Consider the following 19,591-nt stretch of genomic DNA (forward strand, 5'->3'; position numbering starts at 1 on the left):
GATCAAATGCATTCACTGCATTTATGCATTTTGCTTACCTTGCACGACACTCGGTGTGCAAGACATGCTTTGGCTATTATTTGTAATATTAGCTCATTATAACTGTCATTAATATCGCTGCGGGATCATGATATGTGTGCCCTCCACGCCTTATTTTATAGTAGCTTTAATATTTGGACGTGTACAAGGCAAGCACTCCTCAGAACCGACATCACATTGGCTGTTTGGGAGGAGAGAGATTGGTGGTGGTGGGGGGGACCGGAGTCTGAGTGCGCGCAAGGGTGGGATGGAGCATTGCAAAGGTCAAGTATCTGTATTCGTTGCACTGTATTCCGGTTTTTATTTTCAAAATAAGAGTTAAAGAGGATATTTCGCCCTGTAAAGTGATATTGGAAATACACGTTGATGTTTCAGAGATCAGACTAACTCTCCCAATTAAAGACACACACACACAGGTTTGATTGAACAACGCATGCGTTTTCCACAAATACGTCCTATGACTCCCGTGATTTTATTTCGAAAGGGTAGTATGGGACATTGTGGCTGATTTGACAGACCTCACAGCTCCAGTGGCGAGGAAACACACCCGTCAGCAGCGCGCATTGGAGGCGAAAAAAAAAGCGCATCACGGACAAAGGAAATATGGGTGAGCTGGAGAGGATTTGCCACCGCCGGGTCCAACAATGGATGAGCGACTTCTCTTTCATTCAGCTGGAGTCCATTTAGCCCACCTTAATGAGGTGCTGGGACGCATGGTACTGCAAGTTAAAAAGGCGGAAGGCTGCGTTTAATCCGTCTGCGGATCCTATGAGTTTGCAATGGCTGTTGCGGGGATACGCAACCGGCTGGGAAGCAATGTGCCTTTTTATTATTTTGTGATATTCTCCTTATTTTGTGGCCTTTCGTTTGGACAGTTGCGCTATTCTGTAACGGAAGAACTCGAAAATGGAGCACTGGTCGGTGATCTGGCGCATGACTTGGGGCTGGATATTCGAAAGCTGGCCAGCCGAAAAATCAAGGTAACCTCCAGCAGCAGCAGTAAACGCTACGTGATTGTCAACCCTAAAAACGGCAAATTGCTTGTTAATGAAAGGATCGACAGGGAGGCGCTGTGTGATTTATCCAGCAGCTGCCTCATCAATCTGGAGGTCCTGGTCGAAAATCCTACTGAGGTGCACCATATTGTGGTGGAGATTGTGGATGTCAATGATAATGCACCGCAGTTCCCTCGGGATGAGTATCAAGTTGAGATCACCGAATCGGCATTACCGGGCTCTCGGTATCCAATTGAAAATGCCCAGGATCCGGACATTGGGTCCAATTCAGTTCGTATCTATCAGCTGAGCACAAACGACCATTTTGCGCTGGTATCCAACAAGCCCTCCTTAAATACAAAGCACATCGAGCTTGTGCTCAAGAAGCCCCTTGATCGGGAGCAAACGCCTTACCACCAGTTAATTCTAAGTGCTGTTGATGGTGGGACACCTGAAAAAACAGGCACGGCTATCATTAATGTGCGAGTACTGGACTCCAATGACAACGTTCCCATGTTCGACAACTCCGTGTACAAGGTGAAACTGTTGGAGAATTCGCCCAAAAACACCCTGGTGATCAAACTGAATGCTACCGATTTGGATGAGGGCACTAATGGAGAGGTATATTACTCTTTCAGCAGCTACACCCCTGAGAGAGTGAGGCAGATGTTCAGTATGGACACGAACACAGGAGAAATAAGAGTAAGCAGCAACGTTGACTATGAAGAGACCAACTCCTACGAAATGTACATCCAAGCAATGGACAAAGGCCCCGGAGCGGTGGCAGCACACTGCAAGGTGGTGGTCGAAGTGGTGGACGTGAATGACAATGTCCCTCAGATTGTGCTGTCATCCCTGTCAAGCCCTGTGAGGGAGGATGCCCGCGCCGACACAGTCGTGGCCCTCATTAGCGTCACCGATCGGGATTCCGGCACCAACAAGCAGGTGACTTTGGAGATCCCGGCAGGCCTTCCTTTCAAGATCAAATCCTTCAGAAACTACTACACCCTGGTTACCTCAGCGTTCTTGGACCGCGAGACCACTGATGCCTACAATGTCACTCTGAGTGCCACAGACGGAGGAAATCCCCCTCTTTCCTCTCAGAAGACCATCCAGGTCGACGTGGCTGACGTCAATGACAACCCACCACGATTTGAGCAGACGTCGTATACAGTGTACGTGACTGAGAACAACGCCCATGGGGCCTCTTTGTGTACTGTGAAAGCTCAAGACGCAGACATCAAGGAAAACGCACGCATCACCTACACGGTGCTCAATGACAATAACCACGGCATCCCCGTCACGTCTTATGTGTCTGTGAAGGCCGATACTGGCGAGGCTTATGCCCTGCGAGCCTTCGACTATGAGTCACTTCGAGAGTTTCACTTCCAGGTCAAAGCCCAAGATGGGGGCATTCCTCCGCTTAGTCGCGTCGCCACCGTCTACATCTACATAATGGATCAGAATGACCATGCGCCACTCATTGTCAACCCTCCGGGTAATGGCACACGCTCTTTGGAGACGGTTCAAAAGAACGCAGATCCTGGTGCTTTGGTGACAAAAGTGGTGGCGTATGATGCAGATGCCGGTCCAAACGCCTGGCTGGTGTACATGCTGGAGACTGCGACCGACATGGACTTGTTCAAGGTGCACGAACACACGGGTGAGATCAGGACCACTCGTAGGATCCTGGAGGACAACTCCACCTCGTTTGCTCTAACAGTCTTGGTGAAAGACCACGGGCAGCCTGCGCTCTCCTCCACCGCCACCATCAACGTGGCTGTCATGGAGGTGCCCCCCAAGGTTGTCCCAGACCCCAAGAGGATCATTAGACCCCACAGTACACTACTTTTCTCCAACGTAACCCTCTACTTGATTGTCGCTCTGAGTGCCACCACCTTTGTTTTCCTGGTCACTGTGGTGGTGCTGGCCATTGTCCGCTGCCATGCCTATTGCTCACAACCCGGCTCCTGCTCACCTTGCTGTGGCTCACAGAAACCCCCTCCAGACGGTGGGAACAGTAGCGTGAGTGCCGGTGGAGGCGGGGCCGTCGGTGGAGCAGCAGGGCAACCTAATAACAACGTCGTGCTCCGGAGGGACCTTAAAGTTGAGCCTCACTACATTGAAGTGCGTGGGAATGGCTCGCTAACAAAGACTTACTGCTACAAGACCTGCTTGACGGCCACCTCGGGCAGTGACACCTTCATGTTCTACAATACAGGAAGGCCCATCAGTGGCACCTGGGGCAGCGGTGCTGATCGTTTCTTCACAAGTGGAAGCGGTTTCGTACGAAGGCTAAGCATGCCGGATGCCTCACTTCAAATCTGCCCGGAGGTATGTCTGTAGCTATAAATGTGCATTTTCACGACAACCTCGAAGTACTTACTCAACTTTAGTCCAGCTGAAGGTGGAACCGTTTATTACTGGTCAAGATGCTCTTATTAAGTTATTTTAATTTTAGATGGGTACTGTGTATGTCCCCATTTGAGACACATTCGTATTGCTCCCCTCCGGCACGGAAGCCAACAACTGAATCAGTGCTTAGCTTCGTTCGCTTTGGTTCAGTTCTCCCCTTATACCGTGCAGTCTCTCAGCCTAGCCCGGCTCAGCACTCACACTGCATTAACGTCAGTCCTGATGCTTTTCTACATCCCTGTGTGATTTTTGATGATTCAGAGATTTGTGTCTCCATTTGAGGTCGTCATCACATCCACTCTCAGACGAGGTCATGTTGCCTTTACTTCTTCGCTCTTGATATCTGACCAAGTGAGCTTGAACTAAGAGTGCATGTGTGTGTCTGAATGAAGATTTTCGAGTTGGATTCGCGCAGTTGATTGACTCAGTAAAAGTTAGGCCTACGACAAGACGTGCTGTCAAGCAAAATTAAGATCAGGCCTCCCGGTTTGGCTAATTTGCTCTAAGGATATAAGACGCAATTAGCAACTCAATGATGATGACATCACGCAACTTTTGAGATTCTGTTTTCATTGAAATATTGCATCAGTGTTTTCAATTTGACTATGAAGATTTAATATAGTGTTTTATATATCGGGTGGGTTGACGAACCTTGACTCCATGCTTGAGATTTAAGTCAATCAAATCGCACATGATAAACAATTCTTAATGAGAAGAATGTTATGAATTGATGTATAACACAGTTTACATTTTGGGTAGGCTTGGAAGTTTAGGCCACTATTCTTAAGGATCTCGATAAAGCAGTGATCCAATTCCATTTTCTTACCATCTGTGACATGTTGAGGAAATTTTTCACTGAGTCAAGTTTAGCAAAGGAAATTTGATTAACCTACAGCCTCTGTTGCTCAGCCCTGCAAATTAGATTTCGGCAAAGAGGCTGTGTCTATGAGCACAAAAAGACTCCCTTATGAATTATAGCGACAGAACATTTGTGCCGTCTTTATCTGGGACACTTGCGACTGCCTGAGCAGTTGTATCGCTAACCAAGGTGTTTTTGAGACACAATGTCGCAACCCCCATCTACTATCCATGAAGTGTTGACCCGAAACAAGTTTAGTAGTGGCATTCAGTCATGAATGTGTGCAGTAGCACAGTTACTCACACTGAAAATTAATCTGAAAGGGCCAAACAAAATGAATGTCCGTGAATAAAGAAGCTCATTAAACACATTAAACTCGTCTTCACAGAATTTAAAGGGGTAGTCGTCTCAAACCGTATCAAGCTTTTACGAAAGATACATTCATATATTTTTTTTCAAAATTAAGTCAATGCCTTTCCTTTCAGTCTACAAAAAAAAAAATCATTTAATCTACGTCAACGTATTCATTCCGCCTTTATAGTGTGTAGGTTGTGAGACAAACTTGTATCGCATAATCGCCTCTCAAAGCCCTCTCTTCAGACCAGAGGCACAGGGTGTGGTTACCAGGGCAATGATGTCTCTTGCATATTATTTTTATGGGCAATAATTTACCACAAGTCCGCTGGAACACGACATACTCACGAACCAGAAAGACCAGAACATGCCTGTCTCCGTCATTTCCAGGACTTGGAAGGCAAAAACGAAAACTCCAAAAGTCAATCACTAACCTTAATTAGCACATGCGTGTGATTTAGCATTTATGCTCCGGTTGATATCAATATGTATGCCTGTGTGTGTGTGTGTGTGTGTGTGTGTGTGTGTGTGTGTGTGTGTGTGTGTGTGTGCGCGCACGCGCTCCGATCACATCCAGAGCAGGGATGCGTATCATTATTAATTGATGAGGCTGTAGCCCGGCCTCACTCTGCACTGTATGAGATTGAACTAAACTCTCTTTGGCGCTATCTCTCTCCCCATGTCTCTCTATCTCCCCCTCATTTGCTTTCCCACTCACCTCTTGCACGCTCAGCCAAAAGCCCCGAACGCTGACTGGCGATATTCTGCGTCTTTGAGGGCCGGGATGCAGAGGTAAGTCACTGTTTTGCAACTTCTTCCACTTCTGCTCTCAATAAAAAGCTCCAAGTAAGCAGCTTAGGTTGTTTACACGTGTATGTCATCATGTTGTGCAACTTCTTCCACTTCTGGTCTCAATAAAAAGCTCCAACGTAAGCAGCTTAGGTTGTTTACACGTGTATGTCATCTCTCTGTAAACTCCAACATAACAACACACAGCCATCCAAAACCAGAATTACATTATAACGCCTCATGCCAGAATTTGCCACTGTCAAGATTAAATAGTTGACCCTCAGCATCTCTTTTAACCCAAAAGCCCTCTAACTCCTTGAAGGCATCTCTCATCAGTGAATGCAGTGAATCTTCTCTGCATTGTAACAATATATAGGCCATTTACATTCTGAGCATCACCCCCCCAGTTCGAGCCTTTAAGCAGGAAGCATGAAGGACAAATGAGTTATGACCTTTTGCAGATTAGCTGATGTACGCGCACGTCAGTGTCTGCACATACCACTACCCTGCAAGCGCTGTGTTTATTTATACACTTTTTTTTTTTTTTCTGGAGGTGTGAAGTTGTTAACACAGACAGAATGGGACATTTCGGACTGCAGTTCTACTTGCTAATATGCTAGATGAATTATTGGGACACTTGGGCGTTACACCTAAACGAAGTAAATGTAACTGAAGAAAATCTTGAACATGTATTCAAAATTACATTTCAGGGAATTTTCAGTGAGGTTCAAATATGAAAACTTGGCTTAAAAAAAGTGTCACTGATTTGTTAAAATCCGAACCTTACTTTGGACACAGGGGTACAGTGTGTGCTGGAACAGAACAGGATGTTCTTCTGAATGGATACTCTGTGTTATTTTTAGCATGCTGAAGAATTAACATTCTTGGAGAATTAAGACACACAAGTCGAGATTGATGAAATGACTGATAAAGCGCGAATCTCAATACTCACTGTTGTTTACGAAATGTGCTTGCATGCAATGAGTTTTTTTTTTTTAATGATGTTTTTCAACTTCAACAAATCCCCACACGAGTTTCATTCAATCCAAAGTACAAGTAGATTAAAAAAAATGGAATAGGGTGCAGCATCATCAAAATACTTGCATCTAAAACGTCATTAGGCGGTCTTATTTCAAAATAATTTCGACGAAAACACGTTTCCAAGACTGCGGTTATGAGTTTATATAAGGTCTGAATAGAGAACAGAACATTTCCCATCTTTGTCTGGGTAATGAAGGAATTTTCATGCGAGCATTAGCATCTCATTAGCAACGAACCAAAGCATTTTGAATACAGTTCGAGTTGTTTTCATCGGCGTCTGGCCCTTGAATTTTGTAATCATCAGGCTACAAAAAGATGCAAAAATATATGGAATCAAGCGCTGCGCTAATGTGATCCGAGGACAACTGGAACCTCAGACTAATGAGGGGTTTTATTTCTTCCACATGCCTCTCCTTTGCTCTAAATTTTCATAATTTCACGCTAACAATGCTGACTGCTCTTTTGCACACTCTTCGGCTCCATTCAAGTTTACTTTAATTGGAAATTAGTGTTAATTTCTATGGCGTGGAAATATCCTAATGTGCATCATGTCACCAGTGACGGTCACATGATGTGGATTAACAGAAACCATCACTGCAATTTGCTGCCGCCGTCTCGAAGATGTCATAGCCTGTAATGTTCATGGACAGGAGAGATGCTCTCATTAACACTTAACCCCAAGACAGGCATCCTGTAATCTTCTACTCTTTACACATTTTGCATGGGGCACCAAATTCACTGACCCACATTTCTGGAATAATCAGTCAGGGGGGAATAAACAAACCACACCCGTTTTGTTGGTGCCATACCGTGACAAAGTAAAGCAGCATTTTAGCACGTAAAAGCAAAACATTCATCACACTCCTGAGAGGGAACGCCGAATGAAATTTTGTATTCATGCCACATCCTTCCCCAACGTAATTGTTGCACTTAACAGATTCTGCATATACTGCATTGCAGATGGCCCTGGAAGAGTTGGGCCACTTTTCTGATATCTTAGCTAATTGTGTCATTGTGGAAGGGAAAATGTTGGCCATGGAAGATGCAGACTAGATTATATCATGTGGGTTTGCAGGACCTCAAATGCTTTTTTGGGTGATTTCATTTGGTCTGGGTTTGACATCCAATTCACTATTTTAAAAATGTCAACCTAAATTCTGAGTATAATCTAACACAACAATTGCTAAATGAACAAGCCACTGGATAAAACACTGAAATAATGACGCTAATGTACCAGTCATTTTGCTGCTAGAAATCTTTCTCTGTGAAGCAGGTGCTCTGTGCTTTAGCGCAACCCGATCCAACAAAGAGTCACTGAAAGAAGCGGAACAAACACCATTGCCCAAAGCTGGGCCATCATGAGTGAATTATCCTCATATCTCAGCAGTTTGGGCATGTAGTGGCTTATGAAGGCATTTGGCCTTTTCGGTTGTCTCACCACGGTCATCAGTAGCGATAATTATGGCAGCAAAAAAAAAAAAAAAAACGCCTTGAAACATGTTACATTGTTTTGTGTAGGCTCATGGCCACCAATAAGCAACAAATTGACTGCCTGTTTCATGAAATAATGCATACCGATGCCTAATATCGTGAGTGAAAACTGAAGTTGGACACTGCAATATTTAACCCCATTCAGGGACAGCGGTTACTACAGTGGACAGCTTATCGTGTTATCAGGTTACACGGTGCATGAAAGGGTTCATGCTGCTGAACTCTACACATAATTGGTAGCAGATCTAACCCAAAACATATCCAGTCTGTTAGAGATGGTTGAATGAATATTCAGGACTAAAATCTATTAATAACTTGTTAATAGCACTTCTTTATTGCATGCCTCTCACTTATTGTGTTGTGCTTTGCAGTTCGGTCCACATGGAGGAGGCCTCTGTGATGCAGGGAGCCCAGGGCATGCTGGTCCAGAACTGGCCCACTGTGTCCAGTGCTGCAGGTGAGAAAGAGCATGAGAAAAGTGTAGTTTTGCAGAGTAATGACAGGAAACTCATCATGCATGGGAACCAAATGACTTTCACATGACTAAAGCTGACCTGAAACTGAATAAATAGGAAATCCTTTACTCCTCTCAATCAAGTTAATTGTTGGGATAAAGGATTATTGATGGATTGGATTAAAAGATGCAATTGAGTGCCAATGGAGTGCAACCTTTGATCAATCCAATTCCAAAGAAGGTCGGAGATTTGAACGTGTTACAGCCGTAAAATTCGAAGTTCATGATTATTTGCCATAAACAAGAAAGTTGTTTTTCTTTAAGCGTAACACGATGTCCCAACTTTATTGGAATCGGGTTTGTACTTTATACTACAATATACTGCTTTTGCTCAACAGGCAAATCCCGGAGCTCTATGGCATTTGTAAATTCATATATTTTATAATTGTTTTGCCTCAACAAATTCCATAGACATTTCCATAAAATAATTTTTCTGCTCAAAATATTTCTGCAACCAACTGTAGAATCGATTTCTCTTCCATGCTTTCTGGTTATGGAGTTTTTTGTTTTATTTTATTTTATTTTTTTAATTTAGTAGGCCATTGGGGTCATGTGTGCTCCTACATATTTGATTTGCACTGTGTGGGTGGTAAAGTTGAACATCTGTGGCAACACAAGCAATGTAAATAGTGCTGACCTCAAAGGTGACTTGTGCTTCATTATTTACACACACTGGCTAAGCGCTAATGACTGAGAAACAGCTTTTGTTGGCTCAAAAGAGAACATATGTTGTGATCTGTTTCATTCCTTCCTTCGGCCTATTACACATTGATTTTCTGTCTGATATTAGGAATTAGAGCAGAGGTAGAGCCTCCATAGTGAGACATTTGGTCACAGTCACACACTTGGTGAGTCAGTGGTAAAATATGCCGTGCTGTAGCTCACTCAAGGCATATTTAGGTGTAAAAATACTGTCATGGAAGAATGTGTTCGAAATGCAATCGCAGATTCTGTGTTGATTTACTGAAGAGAAACATGTATTTGTTAAAACGGAAATCTGCTTCTGTTGGCCATGCAAATCCTTGAATAGTCATTTTTCAAGAGGGAGCAGTTTGCGTATCCAGTGTGCATTGTTGCATGAGGAAACTATTTTGTTAGTGGTGATTTAATACGGAAGCATATTGACGCACCGGCTTGCAGGTTGATCCTTTGTCGTATGCATCAAAAGGCAAAGTTTTATTTATTTATTTTTTTTAATGAAAAGTCTGCAGTGAATCGTTATCGTGATGAATTTGTCTAACATGGTGTGATGAATTTAAATTGCAGCCTCCTCAAAACTGTGTTTATATAACTGGCCCAGTGGCCCAAAAGAGGAGACATTTGTCTCATGCCATGAAGACGATGACAAAAGCTATTATCAGTGATATGAGTCTGCGGTAAAAAAAAAAAAAACAGACCTCTTAATATTGGAAGTAATTTAGGAGCGGAAGAGCTAAGAAGAGGTACAAAAGAGGGGTGGGGGCAGGTTTGGGGTGCTGGTGGGATGGAGAATGAGAAAGGTTAAGAGGATTGGCAAGTTCCTGCAGTAATGTTGTTGCTAGGGAACACCATGTGACTTGTTGCCTGGCAACACTGTCTAACGGAGAAATTGCTGCAGCAGCCGCACCCTCCATCAGCGGGGAGTGGGTGAAGGCTGTTCCCATGGCAACCAGCCATACCTCTGAATGGAAGAATTAGAGACCAAAAAGGAGGAGGATAGAGCGGCGACGAGGAGAGTTAGAAGGAAAGAAAATAAAGAAAGAGCATTGGAGAAAATGCAAAATATATATCTGATGTGACACCATGCGGTGAATTAACGCCATCCTTGTAACGTGCACGCTGCGCACCATCAAGACAGAAAAGTATGATGGCTTTGGGTAGGAAACGATCTGCCTATTTCAAATGTAGGACATGAGGTTACAATGCACGGTTTCAATCTGCCACTCATCAGCAGCAGGTGTCATGGCAACCACATCAAGGACTCATGCAGCCCGGTTTAGCTGCACCTTCTCCTTCATCCGTTTCCGATGTGCATTGTCTGTGAAATATAGGCAGGCATGAACCAGTGGCAGAATTACAAATACTCGGTTTTCGCAGGCGAAACACACGCACGGAAAGATCTCTTATCGATACCTGTGCCTGGATTCTGACAAGATTTGTCAGAGCCACCGCCGGAAGCACGGGAACGTCTCAAGACACTCGGACAACATTCACTTGATTAAACTCAGCCACTTGACATTTTGCCTCAGTTGGTTCAACATTCGAATATCAAATGCTGCGGCAGGCACATCCGAGGAAAGCAGAATTACGGTACCGCGTGGGTTGCTCGTGTTACTACGAGTAAAATCTTCCTGCTAACCGATGTCAAGCAACAGAACTCAATAAGGGCCTCATTACTTCGATACCTGTAATCTGTTCTGTGTCTCCAAGTAATACAGAATTGATGTCTTTCATTTGTTTATCTTTGAAGCGAAAACAGTCTAGAATGGTTCGTGATTCTGCTTTCACCGTGACCATTTCAGGCATTGAGTGTCAGGGTGAGCAAATTCCTCTTCGCTGGCCATTGAATAGCAATGGAACAAGACCGCCAATGTTTCAAGCGCTAGTGGCCCCTTCTGCGGATTAACAGCTGGATTAAATGCATACCGCCAAATGTCATAATCCTCAAAAACAGAACAGCCTTACAGTATTACGGGACCTACTCGACTAATGGGGAGATAAAATCATCTAATCTGACACTGACGTATCATTAACAAGCTCATTTACATGGAGTAATTAACTTACTTGCTCGTCGTTTTAGCACATTGTGGAAAAGAAATCCAAATACGCATACCATATTTTAGTTTCTCTTCAATATTTATACATTTTCTTTTCATTTTATATATATTTGTTCTCCTGATACTGTACTAAAAAGCTTACTTGATGATGTATGAATACAATAAAAAGTCATTTTTGTTCACATGTCACTAAAGTTTCTAAAACTGCCTTTTCCACCTAAATATCGACAAAACGTGTTGACGTGAAAAGTGAGTTACACTGGTCCAAATCGGTGCCCGCTCTTGTCAGGGTGCTTTTTATAACAATATTTTGACTGGTCAACAATGCCAAATTGGCGACTGTCGTGGGGTTGGTCCAGGTGCATGAATGTAATTGACTTGATGAACTCGTTCAAAATGTGGGCCGAGATTTATACCAGACCACGTGTAACGGCGTACTTCCCAGGGGGAGAGTAGTTGAAACCATTTCAGCATTCCAGTAATGTCATAAATAGCCTACAAAGAAAAAATCAAAAAGAATCTTTTGGCAAGGGCTTGTTTGATCTAAATAAAATCCTGCCGGAAAGTAGGTCAGAGCAGAGAGAGAACTGGTGTGGGCCTGAAGAGCACCGTGTCTGCACTGCCTCCACCCCCCCGCCCCCATCTTCCTTTCCTGCTTTGCTTCTCGCTGGCTGCATCTCACTGGATCTCATCTAACATTCCCTTGCTTTTTTTTTTTTTTTTTCATTTGTGCTTTTGTGACCTTTTAACCTCACCGGCTCACATTCGCTCGATATGATCGGTTACGTTTTGGCTTTATTTCTATTACAGCTCTACCTGATCCGAATCGTTTGAACGGTTGTCTTGTTTTTTTTTTTTTTATGCAGAAATGGATGCTACATACCAGGAAAACAAGATTCCTTTGCAATAATGATCGATTACAATAACAGGACATTAATGTCTGATTTCTTCCAATGCTATTCATTTTGCAAATTAATCGTTATCACTATCCACAAACACAAGATTGAGTTTGGAGTGGATGGAGCATTTTATATCAAGAAACAAGTAATATTCCTTGTATGTCATGTCCTTCCGTCATACCCTATGTCTCACTTATGAGTTCCAGTATGCCAATGCCTTAGACGAGGTGGTTTGAATGGCAAATTTGGACTGATGGTTCCATACCCTGGGATCGAAAGCCGGCAGTAACAGGAAGTCAGAAATACGCATAGAAATGAAATTAATCAAATAACACTGTGACTTATTCATACACATTATTTTGAAATTCACAAGTTGATCTGTATGAATTTACCCTTTCATGCACCCTGTAACCTGATAACATGATAAGCAGTCCACTGTAGTAAACGCTGTCCCTGAAAGGTTTAAAATATTTCATTTTTAATTTTCTATTCATGCCTATTGGATTACATTACGTATCGGATGAAATGTCTTTTTGGAGAAGTACTGGGAAGGTCAGAAAGCGCTGCATTGCATTTTTTTTGTAGATCGAGGGAAAGTCTATAACAGGCTAGGTGGAGAGGATCGATATAGTATTGCATGGGGAAGTCGGGATTGGCAGAGAAGTATGTTAGAACACTACAATTCGTATATAAGGGGAGCTGTGATGAGATGTGTTGCTGATGTGACAAAGGAGTTCAAGGTGGCGCTTGGCCTGCATCAGGGGTTAGCTCTGAGCCCCTTCCTGTTAGCAACAGTGACGGCTGGGTTGACAGATGAGGTTAGACTGGAATCCCCATGGACCATGATGTTTGCAGATGGCATTGTGGTCGTCAGTGACAGCATTCGGGGGGTCGGGTGGAGGAACATTTCGAGAGGTGGAGGCATGTGCTGGGAAGGAGAGGAATGAAGATTAGCTGGAGAAAGACAGAATATACATGTGCGGGAATGAGGGGAGAGTGTGATTGATGGATGGTTCGAGACATCAGCAAACCATCCAAATGATTTTAAAGCAAATCTTTTTTTCGGGATAATCACTCTTGAGTGTATGTAACATTGAACGTACAGCTGATTTGACATCTTCTATTTTTGTATCTATCTGTATAGATGGAGAGGGTGGCGGAGAGCTCTCCCCTCCAGTAGGCGCTGGTGTCAACAGCAACAGCTGGCACTTCCGATACGGAGCCGGACAAAGCTACTGCCCGCCGCAGGGCCTGAAGCCTGGCGAGATTCCTCCCGAAGCTTTCATCATCCCCGGATCCCCGGCCATCATTTCTATCCGCCATGACCCCGGCCCCGTTGACGACAAAGGGGACTTTATCAGCTTCGGCAAGAAGGAGGAAGCCAAGAAGAAGAAAAAGAAGAAGAAGGATAAGAAAGAAAAGAAGGAGAAAGGAAAGGATGACGGAGGGGATGATTAAAGAGGGGTGAATGGAAGCTGTTAAGATGCCATCCCGATTACAGGGCCAAAAAGCCAAATCACTATGAATGAAGGAGTCTATTTGCGGCATATGCATTACAATACATCGCATACTTAACATTGTACAGTCGCCAATCGCCTATTAGGCCGAGCCTGGCTCGCTGCACAAAGCAAACCTGCTCAACAAATGCTCCTCTCTTGGATGGCTCATTTGGCCTTCAACTTTGACCGGTATAAGTTCATTCTATTCAAATGTACAGTCAGATGGCTTTTGAGGGAGTTCGGAAAACCATCAATGCCTCCCCAAATTTCTTTAATTAAAATCAAAATGCCATAAAAATTTAGAAAAAAATAATAATAAAGTGATTTGTGCCTGACTTTTGTCAGCGAAGGATGCCTGTGTTGGCGCCTTCGAAGTCATTCGTTCTTCACACGCTCATCTAGATATAAGAATAAAGTGAAAGCCAAACTGAAAAATAGGACTTTTTTTCATCAGTAGTAAGTAGACATCTTAGAAATTCAGCAAATGTGATCTTTTCTATTAAAAACAAAAAAAAAAACCATCTCATGAAAACATTGTAAAGAAATAACTGGTATGCAGACACTGAGATTATTTGCACAAGGTGGCCCATACGACAAGAACGTCAACCAAGAAGTATAACATAGCACAGTGACGAGGTTAAGGACCTAAGCCCAGACGACAAGAACGTCAACCAAGAAATATCTGTCAGTATAACATAGCACAGTGACGAGGTTAAGGACCTAAACTGGGTTGCGACAACTGTACGAAGTTTATTCCCAGGTTAATGTTCACAACTTGTTTGAAATTTACTCCACTTAATTGTACTACTAAATATTTATTCAGGATCTAGCCTGTTTTAGCATTACAACGTTAACTAAAAATACCCAATCGGGAAACCAGTATCAGTTTGCTAAATGGTCCAAGTCATTGTCAGGAAATTTGATTCGTGGTTTGTCAATGGTCCATTTTTTTGGACTAATAAAGGATAAGACCATATTTTAGTATTTTTTTTCTCTATCCATCCTTTACAAATACCAATTCCTCATTTTTTTTTTTTAAATCGGCCTCCATCATGCTACATTGGAAAAGAGATATTCTTGATTTTGTGGTTTGTCAATGGTCCATTTTTTTGGACTAATAAAGGATGAGATCATATTATAGTTTTTTTTTCTCTGTCCATCCTTTACAAATACCAATTCCTCTTTCTTTTTTTTTTTTTTTAAATCGGCCTACATCATGCTACATTGGAAAAGAGATATTCTTGATTTATTCCATTAAATTCACGTTCGGTCTATCAACCTCAACTCGGCATTTGTTCAATTGGTTTTTCAACACACACAATTTGATAAGATGAGTACACCCATTTAAAAAAAAAAAAAGCTTTTATGTTTAGATTATTTTGGGCAATCTAAACATCGGTTGAAAATAAAAAATACATTAATAAATACAAAAAAGGAAAGATGAGTGCCAGAATGTTCATTCTGTATTGAACAGAACTAAATGAGAACTTTACCCAAAATAGTACACAGAGAAAAGTATCAGCAAATTGCAAAAATGATTTGGAAGCATTCAAAACGAGCACCAGTCATTTAAAAATCCGGTATAATGTAAATTGAAAACCCCATGCTTTAATTTCCACCAGTACGATGATGTGACTTGGTATCATTTGCGCCAGCTTTCTTGTTCGCTTGACAATTTTGTTGTTGCCTCTTGTACGCTCGTGCCGCATTGTAAACCAGTTGTGCGCCACCACACTCAATCTGTGACGTCCATTATTAGAGTAAACACAGACTCCCCGACATAAGCTGTATACTTACTACGCTGCTTTTTTTTTCTTCTCAGTGCTGCAAAAATATCGAATCTGCGCCCTATTCTTTTAAGCTCCAAAATCTGAGGGTCAACGGCATTCTTAATGATGAGACTGTATTCTAAGGCTGTCAAGCAGGAACATTTCTTGTTCAAGCCTCTTCTTCTGTCTTTGAATGTTAAGTAGATGTTCTTCAAGTTCATCACCACCGCTTCGACTGCTTCAGTGCTTGTTGGACGTGCTTGCCCGCTGCTCGTTTCCTCTCTCCTTCTTCCCATCTACCCGAATCGACATTTGTCGGGAATAACATCTGTAAAGTCATCCCCCCCACTAAAGGGATTGTACAGTCGTGTCATGTTGTTGCATATTCATAAACGGAGGACACTGTGCTACCTATTGTCAAACATTCACATATTTCCCTTTTGATGTCATCAGAGGAAGTTGTGTTGAATACTTGTGTCTCATCCATTGCAATGTGTTACTGGAACATCTGAAAAAGTTTGAAGTTGGAAGCTATGGTATTTACCGTGAACGCCAACAAGAGTTTGAACCTAATAAGCAAAAAAAAGAAAAAAAAAACCCTCTTATTTTACATTTGCTCGATTACTGCAAATAAGCAGTATTTTTTTTTTATTAGCCGTTTTGCTAGTGTATAAAAAATGTATAAAAAAAAGATTTTATTTTGCCCTTACTTGAGGAATCTTGGCCGAGTATGGGAGAAAATGTGCTGTTTGAGCTGAAGGCAATGCAACTGGGGATGTCTCATCTCTGTTCGTGTTACTTTTCTGGAACTCTCCTATTTCCAGTCGCTGCCGGCACTGCTATCATGCTCAAAATCAACCATGCTCACGTTTTTCCTCAACCCATCCCCGCCCATCCGTCAGATGTACTTCCGTGCTGTCAGATCACCAAGTGTTTGCATGTAATAAGCAAAGGAAACAGATATTATAAAAGTACTATATATACCTATACTTTTTTTTTTGTTCCACTGGGACATGTGTATTGGAAACCACAAATCTGAATACACATCCATGCATACACAACACAATACAAACGGTACTGCAATTTGTGGCAAAACCTTAAAGGATCACTTTTTTTTTTTTTTTTTAATCCTGCAAAACTAGCATTGGCTCGTCTATATATTCATGATGCCATTGTGTTACGCTATGAAATACTTTTTTTTTTGGCACATGGTTTTATTTGGTAAGAAAATTGACCGTTAAACTTGTGTTAACCTTTGAAATGATCAAACAAACACTGTTGTGAGCTCATGTGCGCACCCTCCATAACCATTCCTTGCTTAATGAAGACAAAACGGATGAAAAAGAGGATAAAAAAAAAATCCAAAATAGATAAAATGTCCAAAAAAAATCAAGTTGATGTATTCTCTGCTAGTGTATAGTGAATATTTGTCAGTCACTGGGTGTGACAGTGAGTGACACATGCTAGTCGACTGTGACAGTGCAGATCTGTTCATAAACTAATTTTGTACACCTGCTTATTGTTAAGGTGATTATAGTGGTTCTAATGAGTTCATCAACCTGGTAATGTGTTTTGTTAATAAGTCACAAATAAAGTTTTTTCTTAAATATCAAACTTTCTTTTGACTCGAGTTTTGATTCTGTCTCCTGTTCAGTTCTCCGCATATGGTGAAACTCAGACTGAATTAGACCATACTTTTTGTTTTGTTGAAAAAAATACACTGTGTTTCTGTAGAACACCGTGTATATTATGTCAAGACGCCTCTCAATTCACCAGGGTATATAGAGCAGCAAAAATGATTAATCATGTGCAGTGACGTCAGTGAAATCCATCCATCTATTTTCCGATCCGCTTATCCTTACAAGGGTCGCGGGGGGTGCTGGAGCCTATCCCAGCTGTCTTCGGGCAGTCGCCGGGGGACACCCTGAGCCGGTTGCCATCCAATCGCAGGACACACAGAGACGAACAACCATCCACGCTCACATTCACACCTAGTGACAATTCAGCCTGCCATGCATGTTTTTGGAATGTGGGAGGAAACTGGAGTACCCGGATAAAACCCACGCAGGCACGGGAAGAACATGCAAACTCCACACAGGGAGGCCGGAGCTGGAATTGAACCCAGTACCTCTGCACTGTGAGGTCGATGCGTCAGTAAAATGTCATCAGTAATTCTCAGATATTGTTGTTTTTTTTTAGTGAAATCATAAAATGTAGCATTATGCAACATATTTTTGAGGCGACATCAATACTTCAAAGAACAGAGCTTTTCCTCTCCAAAAACACTTACAGCACATCATATATTGGAAACAGGTGGATGTTTATTTTTACACCTAAAACGTTTCAAATACTGTCGACGGGAAATAATATGACGGTCAAGCCCTGATAAAAATGAACCACTCCATCAAAATAATCGATTTTAAAAGCATGGCTTTCAAATAAATGATCAGCATGTGCATCTGCATCACAAGCTGCTGGGTATTCAAGGACGCTCGCACTCACATGGGAGGCTAATCCTCTCCTCCATTTGAACAATGGGGGTTTTCATGTTAATTACCGTCTGTGAGGGGGCGTCTACGACTAAGTGTGTTGTGTGGGCGCCATCTGTATGTAGACCGAAGCACATTCCCGGCCTTGATATTATATTGCATGGGTTTTCCCCAGTCTTCTACTGTCCATCTCTCCTACAATGCTGACATCTACTGGTGTTAATAAGCCAGATACTGTCTACTATTTGCAGTTGAATCATGTCCTTAGACGTGAAGAAGACCGATTGACGCTGTTATTCCTCCTGCAATAAATTTATATCATGCATGTGTACAGGATCATACGTTCAATCGGGGGGCCAGTTGCTCCGGCCAGGCTCTCACTCGACTTCAGACTAGACGAACTCTTACTCATAAAATCTTTGCAGGTTTTATCATTAAAATGGAATCTTACTCAGACTAGGGCGGCCCGGTGGTCCAGTGGTTAGCGCGTGGACCTCACATGGCAGAGGTACCGGGTTCAATTCCAGCTCCGGCCTCCCTGTGTGGAGTTTGCATGTTCTCCTGGGGCCTGCGTAGGTTTTATCCGGGTACTCCGGTTTACTCCCACATTCCAAAAACATGCATGGCAAGCTGAATGAATAGCCTGCTGTGAGTGTTACCGTGGATGGTTGTGTGTGCCCTGTGATTGTCTGGCAACCGGTTCAGAGTGTCCCCCGCCTACTGCCCGAAGACCCTTGCGGTAAGGTTTGTTTAATAATAGATATATAGCATGTATATATATATATACAGTATATAGCAAAGAAGGAAAAAAAACAACTGACCATGCCTACTCTTCAAAAGAAAAACAAGCTATTAGGATGATTAATTGTGATCCACATAAACAGTTACAGACAGTAAACATTTACAGTGTACAGTTGTACCCAGGAAATAATGCCAGGCTCAACATTTTTCAGTGCTACATTATTATGTGTTCACCATGGGGCTAAGGAACAATTTTCCATGCACCAAGGAAGCTTTATTGCTCCCCACATCTGTAGTAAGAGAATATGAGCCAGCTCTAATGAAGACAACACACAAAAGTGTCATATAAAACCTTGTTCAGTGCAGTGAGTGCAGGTTTAATAATTTCAGCGACAGGAGAGGTAACTGCTAACAAATGGCTAGCTAATTGGGCGGGTGCAGCGTCGATGTGTGCTATTTGTCGGCGGACAAAATGGGGGTTTGAAAACAAAGTGTTGGTCACCTGAAAAAAACAGAATCTGAAATGGTAAAGTGATGAAGCAACGAGCAGTTGCAAATCCATCTTGAAGAAATGTTTGTGTTCATATATTTTAATTGCCTGAGTTACGCAAACAAATTAATAACATTTGTGAGAGGAATGTGTTCCATATGGAGTGTGGTGGGGGTTTAATGTGTTAATCACGTGTCAAATGACAAGTCATTAAATTAGCTACTTTCTGGTTAACAGGCAGTAGGGAAAGGTCGTCGTACGGACAAGGCTCTTATATTTGCATTCTAGGGCAGAAGGAGCAGTTCCTTTGTGACTCAAACCTCATTTGTATCAAAATGCAAGGTGTATTCTTGTGTAGGCACATTACACCATTTCACAAAGTTTTTCTTTTTTTTTTTTTGCAATCATAATAGACGTGAACAAACGACGATTCAAATAGCCATAAAATACA

The 19,591-nt window shown here is 42.4% G+C and overlaps 1 protein-coding gene across 1 annotated transcript; it reads left to right on the forward strand.

Moving 5' to 3' along the window:
• The first annotated feature begins 549 nt into the window (after positions 1-549).
• On the forward strand, positions 550-14,170 carry LOC109508964 (protocadherin alpha-C2-like). The gene is made up of 4 exons (XM_019858904.1): positions 550-3,368; positions 5,396-5,454; positions 8,355-8,440; positions 13,297-14,170. Exons 1-4 carry the CDS (start codon positions 819-821, stop codon positions 13,608-13,610), a joined length of 3,009 nt encoding a protein of 1,002 aa, XP_019714463.1. The 5' UTR covers positions 550-818; the 3' UTR covers positions 13,611-14,170.
• The last annotated feature ends 5,421 nt before the right edge of the window (positions 14,171-19,591 follow it).

The sequence above is a fragment of the Hippocampus comes genome, unplaced genomic scaffold, assembly GCF_001891065.2.
Source record: "Hippocampus comes isolate QL1 unplaced genomic scaffold, H_comes_QL1_v1.1 scaffold230, whole genome shotgun sequence".
In the NCBI taxonomy this organism is placed as follows: domain Eukaryota; kingdom Metazoa; phylum Chordata; class Actinopteri; order Syngnathiformes; family Syngnathidae; genus Hippocampus; species Hippocampus comes.

What these genes read in the sequence shown, in the direction of transcription:
- LOC109508964 (XM_019858904.1), top strand. Translation starts at nt 819, where the DNA reads ATGGCTGTTGCGGGGATACGCAACCGGCTGGGAAGCAATGTGCCTTTT. An exon ending in CACTTCAAATCTGCCCGGAG is followed by an intron (nt 3,369 to 5,395) that starts GTATGTCTGTAG and finishes TTGCACGCTCAG; the next exon opens with CCAAAAGCCCCGAACGCTGA. An exon ending in CACTGTGTCCAGTGCTGCAG is followed by an intron (nt 8,441 to 13,296) that starts GTGAGAAAGAGC and finishes CTATCTGTATAG; the next exon opens with ATGGAGAGGGTGGCGGAGAG.